At 49.4% G+C, this 8,278-nt stretch overlaps 2 protein-coding genes across 2 annotated transcripts; one reads left to right on the plus strand and one right to left on the minus strand.

Moving 5' to 3' along the window:
- Positions 1-3,692: 3,692 nt before the first annotated feature.
- On the minus strand, positions 3,693-5,300 carry LOC138316436 (uncharacterized). The gene has a single exon (XM_069258130.1). The coding sequence runs from the start codon at positions 5,298-5,300 to the stop codon at positions 3,693-3,695; it is 1,608 nt and encodes a 535-aa protein (XP_069114231.1).
- An 81-nt stretch (positions 5,301-5,381) lies between these two features.
- On the plus strand, positions 5,382-7,802 carry LOC138316437 (uncharacterized; the record flags this gene model as incomplete). Its single annotated transcript, XM_069258131.1, has 4 exons — positions 5,382-5,755; positions 5,974-6,597; positions 6,746-7,045; positions 7,148-7,802. Coding segments are annotated over 4 exons (1,953 nt in total), but the record flags the coding sequence as incomplete, so codon positions are not given.
- Positions 7,803-8,278: the final 476 nt, after the last annotated feature.

The following is an 8,278-nucleotide window of genomic DNA, read 5'->3' on the forward strand; positions in this document are numbered from 1 at the left end:
TAGTAAAATATTTGTACTTTTTTGTAGTCACAGTGGAAATTTGGTCGCGTTAGAAATCTTATGGTTTTAGGTATTTATTAAAGCAAAATGGCGAACCTCGTTGTCATTTAAAGACTGTTATGAAAGCACAAAACCGAGGTGGAAATCACGTGCAGAATAAATAAATATATATATTTAGATATCCACACAACGGAACGCAGAGCTCTCGGGGCTGGATTTGGCGGCTACAAACGAGGTAGTTATTTGGCCCCATTGATTGTTTCGCGTATGACGTAAAGTTGTGGTGTGAGCCGATACATCTATCGTGGCCGGATGACTCATCCCAATCAGGCCGACTTAATTTCTCTCTGTCAGCTTGACACCGATATTAAAAAACTGTCATGGAAATCATCACACTTTACTCTCGCATATCTTAGAAGATATTACAGAGATGATATTGGTTAAGTTTAATTTTCATTATTTTTTTAGCAATGGAGCGGAAATATTTGCTAAATTGACATTGAGGTTACAAGGAGTAAGACGGCAATGCTATGACCAATCGTATTAATTTGATCCACTTGCTGTTGGGTAACAAGTAAAATGCTGAGTTAAACAAACGCCGAACTTAATTGTTTAAACCAGCCTGAAATTCACTTTTTCTCCTATAACCACCTTCACATTGTGAATAAATCATTACAGTACGTATAGCTGTTTGTATGTACGTGAATGTTTCTGAAATCCAGCACGGTTGAAATTACACCGGCATTACACGGTGCATATGACATACTTACAAATTTAGGTCAACTGATTTTTTTTCTAGGAAATTGAAATAAATGCTTATTTCCATGCAGAAGGAAGTAAACAATGAACGACTATTGCGTTAACTTTTTGCGGTAACTGCTTAGAAAGAAGGGGGAGGGGCATTTGTGCTTCGACCACAAGACAAAAAAAATGCAATTAAAACATCAGTAAACCACAAATAAGATTACTAGTTTCTGACGGAAGTGCTGGTAAATATATCTAATAATCCTTTTAATTTTTAGTATAATTATTAGTGTTTTCCATGCGCCAGGAATTAATTTTAAGGCTTCAGAAATTAGAAAAATAAGAAAATACATTCCCATACTCGACATGGAATCAATAGTGATGCGTCATCAAACTCAACGTAGACTGTTACGTTATTCCCATGCGAGGGCGCTACCTCGCCAAATAGTCTTCGTGTATATCGTACGGCACTATGGTAAGAGTCGGTGGTGGGGGAAACACTTAGCGGAAAAAAATTAAGTCTTTTGGAGAAACTGGATTAATTATAACTAATAAACGGATTAACCAATTATTTGATAATTGAGTGTGTCCCCGAAAGTCATTTTAACAGATTGAATAAAACATCGAACAGCATTTTAGACAGTAATATTCAAAATTATACTTTAAATGATACCTTACTTTGTACTGACCGATGTCTCACTAAATCATCTCATTATACATTGATATTATTTAAGAACGATAACCTATCCGGGCATTATGTGATTAAATATTTTCAATACGTACATTTAATATTTATTGACTTAGAATATAGGTTTATGACGGAAATTACATAAAATGTATAAAAAAAAAAAAAATAAAAAATAAAATAAATAAAAAAAACACACACACAAACCAAGCTGTACAGCATGCTAGTACTGCTAGTAAATAAAAAATAAAAAATTGTGTGTTTATAATTAAGAACTCGTTAATACTTCAAGTAATTCAAACAAACGATAAACAAACTACAGAAAAGTATAGAATAATATTTATTACTACACCCGTACTTCATTGACAAAATTATTAGATTTATTAACAAATATATGCGAAACAAGCACTAAATAGTAAAACGCTAAACAATAAAGAAAAAGTTAGACTTTTCGTAATAGAAGTGTGAACCATAGTTGTTAAAATCTAAAGACACATACATTGAAATTTTAGTGATCATTTAACTAATGTTGATAATAAAGAAACGTTTAGTGCTGGAAAGTGAGAAACGTTAAGCAGGAAATATCAACAAGGAAATAGCAAACGGGTGATAAGGAAGCGCTGAAACTACAAAATGGAACATGCTGTTAACAGTACACGTACATTGAGATTCAAGAATGTCCTCCATTGTTGTAAATTTTCTGTGTCATTTGCTAGGTCGTACCCAAAAAAAAACAATTCTTAATTTTACTGAATTAATATTATATTTATTTTTAACGGAGCAAACCAATGTATTGGTACATGATCAATAAAATCGCATTAACACATACACACATACAATATTAACAACTTTAAATATTTATCACACCTTCAATATTTTCCTTTATCAAACGTAAGTCTACATGAACGTTGATGATTGCCAGTAAAATCATGACAATTTTTATTTAAGCATTGAAGTCACTATTTTTTAATTTCATCGGGGTATGAAATAAATTTTGTTTGCAAACTTTTGTGAGAATCCGCTACGAAGTCACTATTTTTTAATTTCATCGGGATATGAAAGAAATTTTGTTTGCAAACTGTGATTCTCACAAAAGTTTGCAAACAAAATTTATTTCATACCCTGATGAAATTAAAGAATAGTGACTTCAATGCTTATAATTAATTTTCCATGCTACTTTATAAAATAAAATACGTTTACAAGTACGATTCCATTAATTGTTTCCAAGGGATTATTTTTTTCCAAATCAATACGCAACGTCAATGTTTCTATTGTGACGTCACGATAACGTCGGGATTTCCGCGCCATTCTCGGATTTTTTTTTTCATTGTGGAATGAAAAAAATGAATAGGCCAATCAGAAAGCCAGTAACAAAGAGAAAATTAATTATTAGTTAGTATACGTAGTAACACAAACGAAAATAATGTTTGACATCGCGGTAAAGCGTACCTAACATAAATGTACCACATCATTAATGGTCTGACCGACCTGGTGATAGTCACAGCGACAAAGTCTGAAGCAAATGGTATTAATACCATTGAAATACAAACATACTTGGATAACAGTTGCCATATGAATGATATAATCCTAAAATTAAGATTCGTGTCAAAATTCGATAAGATCTTTACCTATCAAGCGCTAACATCCATTCTGAACTGGTTCCTTGAGAATTGTGATTAAATCATACGACAGTAGTTTATGTATTACAGAAATGTTATACCTTCTCTTACAGTTGTTTCACCTTCTAGGACTCGTCAGTAATCCAAGAAGCCAAAAGTGTGACGAGAATGCGGATAAATGTAACTTTGAATTATTCAAATGCAGTCTTTAAAAGCTATAAAGAATTTGAAGAAATCATTATTTAATAGTTTTGAATTCTTTCTGTATTACAATGACCGCAGTTGATTTTCTGAACCATCAAAAATAAATGACTTTGAAAATGAAGCGTAGATGACTAAAATGCTGCTACGAAAGATTAACGTTAAGCTTAAAACTCCTTTTCAAAAAGACAGAAATCAATCTTTCCTGCAAAAAGGGAAAAATAAAACAAGATAACGACACTTCAAAGTAAAATTAAGATATATCGTTTTTGCGGTAGGATAAAGTGAATAATATATGTAAGCCTATTAACTTATTAATTGATATCAAAGGCCTCAGGTCAAAGGTTAATAACATGTATAAGAGAGTAAAATGTTTTAAAAATCAGTATGATATTAGTTAGGTTATTATGACATTGATACTAAATATGTATGTGTCCCCGTCCTTATCGTCCGCATCGCTCTCTCTCCCGCCCCCATCGCTCTCTCCCCCGCCCACCATCGCTCTCTCTCTCTACCCTCATCGCTCTCTCCCTCGCCCCATCGCTCTCTCCCTCGTCCCCCATCGCTCTCTCCCTCGTCCCCCATCGCTCTCTCCCTCGTCCCCATCGCTCTCTCTCCCTCGTCCCATCGCTTCTTCCCCATCGCTCTCTCCCTCGTCCCCTCTCTCTCCCTCGTCCCCCATCGCTCTCTCCCTCGTCCCATCGCTCTCTCCCTCGTCCCCATCGCTCTCTCTCTCCCCCACGCTCTCTCCCTCGCCCCCATCGCTCTCTCTCGTCCCCTCGCTCTCTCCCCCCATCGCTCTCTCCCTCGCCCCATCGCCTCTCCTCGTCCCATCCTCTCTCCCTCGTCCCCATCGCTCTCTCCCTCGTCCCCATCGCTCTCTCCCATCGTCCCCCATCGCTCTCTCCCTCGTCCCCCATCATCGCTCTCTCCCTCGTCGTCGCTCTCCCCGCCCCATCGCTCTCTCCCTCGTCCCCCATCGCTCTCTCCCTCTCCCATCGCTCTCTCCTCGTCCCCATCGCTCTCTCCCTCGTCCCCCATCGCTCTCTCTCCTCCTCCCCCATCGCTCTCTCCCTCGTCCCCATCGCTCTCTCCCTCGTCCCCCATCGCTCTCTCCCTCGTCCCCATCGCTCTCTCTCTCCTCTCCCCCATCGCTCTCTCCCTCGCCCCCCATCGCTCTCTCCCTCGTCCCCATCGCTCTCTCCCTCGTCCCCCATCGCTCTCTCCCTCGTCCCATCATCGCTCTCTCCCTCGTCCCCATCGCTCTCTCCCTCGTCTCTCCCATCGCTCTCTCCCTCGTCCCCATCGCGCTCTCTCCCTCGTCCCCATCGCTCTCTCTCCTCGTCCCCCATCGCTCTCTCCCTCGTCCCCCATCGCTCTCTCCTTCTCCCCCATCGCTCTCTCCCTCGCCCCCATCGCTCTCTCCCTCGTCCCCCATCGCTCTCTCTCCCCTCGCCCCCATCGCTCTCTCCTCGTCCCCCATCGCTCTCTCCCTCGTCCCCCATCGCTCTCTCTCCTCCTCCCCATCGCTCTCTCTCTCCCCTCGCCCCCATCGCTCTCTCCCTCGTCCCCCATCGCTCTCTCTCTCGTCCCCCATCGCTCTCTCCCTCGTCCTCCATCGCTCTCTCTCCCTCGTCCCATCCCCTCGTCCCCATCGCTCTCTCCCTCGTCCCATCGCTCTCTCCCTCGTCCCCATCGCTCTCTCCCTCTCCCCATCGCTCTCTCCCTCGTCCCCATCGCTCTCTCCCTCGTCCCCCCCATCTCTCTCCTCCCCGCCCCCATCGCTCTCTCCCTCCCCCCCATCGCTCTCTCCCTCGTCCCCCATCGCTCTCCTCCTCGTCCCCATCGCTCTCTCCCTCGTCCCCATCGCTCTCTCCCTCGTTCCCCATCGCTCTCTCCCTCGTCCCCCTCATCTCGCTCTCTCCTCCCTCGTCCCCCATCGCTCTCTCTCCCTCGTCCCCTCGCTCTCTCTCCCCATCGTCCCTCATCGCTCTCCCTCGTCCCCCATCGCTCTCTCCCTCGTCCCCCATCGCTCTCTCCCTCGTCCCCATCGCTCTCCTCCCTCGTCCCCATCGCTCTCTCCTCTCCCCATCGCTCTCTCTCTCCCATCGCTCTCTCCCTCGTCCCCATCGCTCCTCTCCCTCGTCCCCATCGCTCTCTCCTCTCTCCCCCCATCGCTCTCTCCCTCGTCCCCATCGCTCTCTCCCTCGTCCCCCTCGCTCTCTCCCTCGTCCCCATCGCTCTCTCCCTCGTCCCCCATCGCTCTCTCCCTCGTCCCCCCATCGCTCTCTCCCTCGTCCCCATCGCTCTCTCTCCCTCGTCCCCCATCGCTCTCTCCTTCGTCCCCATCGCTCTCTCCCTCTCCCCCATCGCTCTCTGCCCCTCGTCCCCCATCGCTCTCTCCCTCGTCCCCCATCGCTCTCTCCCTCGTCCCCATCGCTCTCTCCCCCGTCCCCATCGCTCTCTCTCCTCGCCCCCATCGCTCTCTCTCCCATCGCTCCCCATCGTCTCTCTCCCTCTCCCCATCGCTCTCTCCCTCGTTCCCCCTCGCTCTCTCCCGCCCCCCATCGCTCTCCCCTCGTCCCCATCGCTCTCTCCTCGTCCTCCATCGCTCTCTCCCTCGCCCCATCGCTCTCTCCCTCCCCCCATCGCTCTCTACCTCGCCTCCATCGCTCTCTCCTCTCGTCGCCCCCATCGCTCTCTCTCGTCCCCATCGCTCTCTCCCTCGTCCCCATCGTCTCTCTCGTCCCCCATCGCCTCCCCATCGCTCTCTCCCTCGTCCCCATCGCTCTCTCCTCTCCCATCTCTCCCTCGTCCCCATCGCTCTCTCCCCTCGTCCCCCATCGCTCTCTCCTCCTCGTCCCCCATCGCTCTCTCCCTCGTCCCCCATCGCTCTCTCCCTCGTCCCCCATCGCCTCTCTCTCCCCATCGCTCTCTCCCCCCCCATCGCCTCTCTCGCTCTCTCCCCTCGTCTCCCTCGCTCTCTCCCTCCCCCCATCGCTCTCTCCCTCGTCCCCATCGCTCTCTCCCTCGTCCCCCATCGCTCTCTCCCTCGTCCCCCATCGCTCTCTCCCTCGTCCCCATCGCTCTCTCCCTCGTCCCCCATCTCGCTCTCTCCTCGTCCCCCTCGCTCCTCCCCTCGTCCCCATCGCTCTCTCTCTCGCCTCCCATCGCTCTCTCCCTCGTCCCCCATCGCTCTCTCCCTCGTCCCCATCGCTTCTCTCCCCTCTCTCCCTCGCTCTCTCCCCCATCGCTCTCTCCCTCGTCGCCCCATCGCTCTCTCCCTCGCCCCCATCCCTCTCTCTCCTCGTTACCCTCGCTCTCTCCCCTCGTCCCCATCGCTCTCTCGTTCGTCCCCCATCGCTCTCTCCCTCGTCCCCCATCGCTCTCTCCCTCGTCCCATCGCTCGCTCTCTCCCCATCGTCCCTCTCCCCTCGCTCTCTCCCTCGTCCCCATCGCTCTCTCTCCCTCGTCCCCCATCGCTCTTTTCCCCTCCTCGTCCCCCATCGCTCTCTCCCTCGTCCCCATCTCTCTCTCCCTCGTCCCCATCGCTCTCTCTCCTCGTCCCCATCGCTCTCTTCCCTCGTCCCCCATCGCTCTCTCCCTCGTCCTCCCATCGCTCTCTCCCTCGTCCCCCATCGCTCTCTCCTCCGTCCCCATCGCTCTCTCCCTCATCCCCATCGCTCTCTACCTCGCCCCCATCGCTCTCTCCTCTCTCCATCGCTCTCTCCTCGTCCCCATCGCTCTCTCTCGTCCCCCTCGCTCTCTCCCTCGTCCCCATCGCTCTCTCTCCCTCGTCCCCATCGCTCTCTCTCCCTCGTCCCATCGCTCTCTCCCTCGTCCCCTCCGCTCTCGCTCTCTCCCTCGTCCCCATCGCTCTCTAGCTCGTCCCCCATAGCCCTCTCCCTCGCCCCCATCGCTCTCTCTCCCTCGTCCCATCGCTCTCTCCCTCGCCCCCATCGCTCTCTCCCTCGTCCCCATCGCTCTCCCCTCGTCCCCATCGCTCTCTCCCTCGTCCCCATCGCTCTCTCACTCGTCCCCATCGCTCTCTCCCTCGTCCCCATCGCTCTCTCCCTCGTCCCCATCGCTCTCTCCCTCGCCCCCATCGCTCTCTCCCTCGCCCCCATCGCTCTCTCTCTCTCGCCCCCCATCGCTCTCTCTCCTCCCCTCGTCCCCCATCGCTCTCTCCCTCGGCCCCCATCGCTTCCTCTCCCTCTCCCCATCGCTCTCTCCCTCCATCTCCTCGTCCCCATCGCTCTCTCTCCCTCGTCCCCCATCGCTCTCTCCCTCGCCCCATCGCTCCCCATCGCTCTCCCTCGTCCCCATCGCTCTCTCTCCCTCGTCCCCCATCGCTCCTCTCTCTCCATCGCTCTCTCCCTCGTCCCCACCTCTCCTCCCCCATCCTCTCCCCCACCGCTCTCTCCCCCCCCCCCCCCCCCCCCCCCCCCCCATCGCTCTCTCCCTCTCTCCCTGACCATATTCACAGAAAACAATACAACTTACCACTTACTCGCAGACTCCAGCTCCGTGAAGTAGGCCGGTCCATTTTCTGAGCTATTAGTCATGCATTGAGAACATGGAAGGTAGACTTGGCCAGGAACTCCCCAGATAGATAGGTATATCTGCAACGTTATCAGTTATATAAATCAATATCTATCACACATAATGTTTCTACTAACCTGTAATTCTGTTAATTCATGAAATCAAAACTAACAAATATGCTGCAAATCATACAACTCAAGTGACTTTCAAATAAAACATAGCAATGCTTACTAAAGTAAATTCCAAACATTAAGAAAGGTTCTCTGCAAAAGGCATACTTCAGCGTTTCTGTTATATTTTCCATTTTTCCTGTAAATACTTCAAGTATAGCTCCCCGCCCGCCATTCCATTAGCATACATTTGATCAAGCCAATGTTTGATTTGCTTATTGTAATCCGCGAGCATTCTGTCCTCACATCACTAGAAGGACGAAACAGCTTCATGGCACAGTTGTGTTTTCAAAGGTGCGGACATTTCCTGGGTCCAG

Source organism: Argopecten irradians, chromosome 2, assembly GCF_041381155.1.
Source record: "Argopecten irradians isolate NY chromosome 2, Ai_NY, whole genome shotgun sequence".
Lineage (NCBI taxonomy): Eukaryota > Metazoa > Mollusca > Bivalvia > Pectinida > Pectinidae > Argopecten > Argopecten irradians.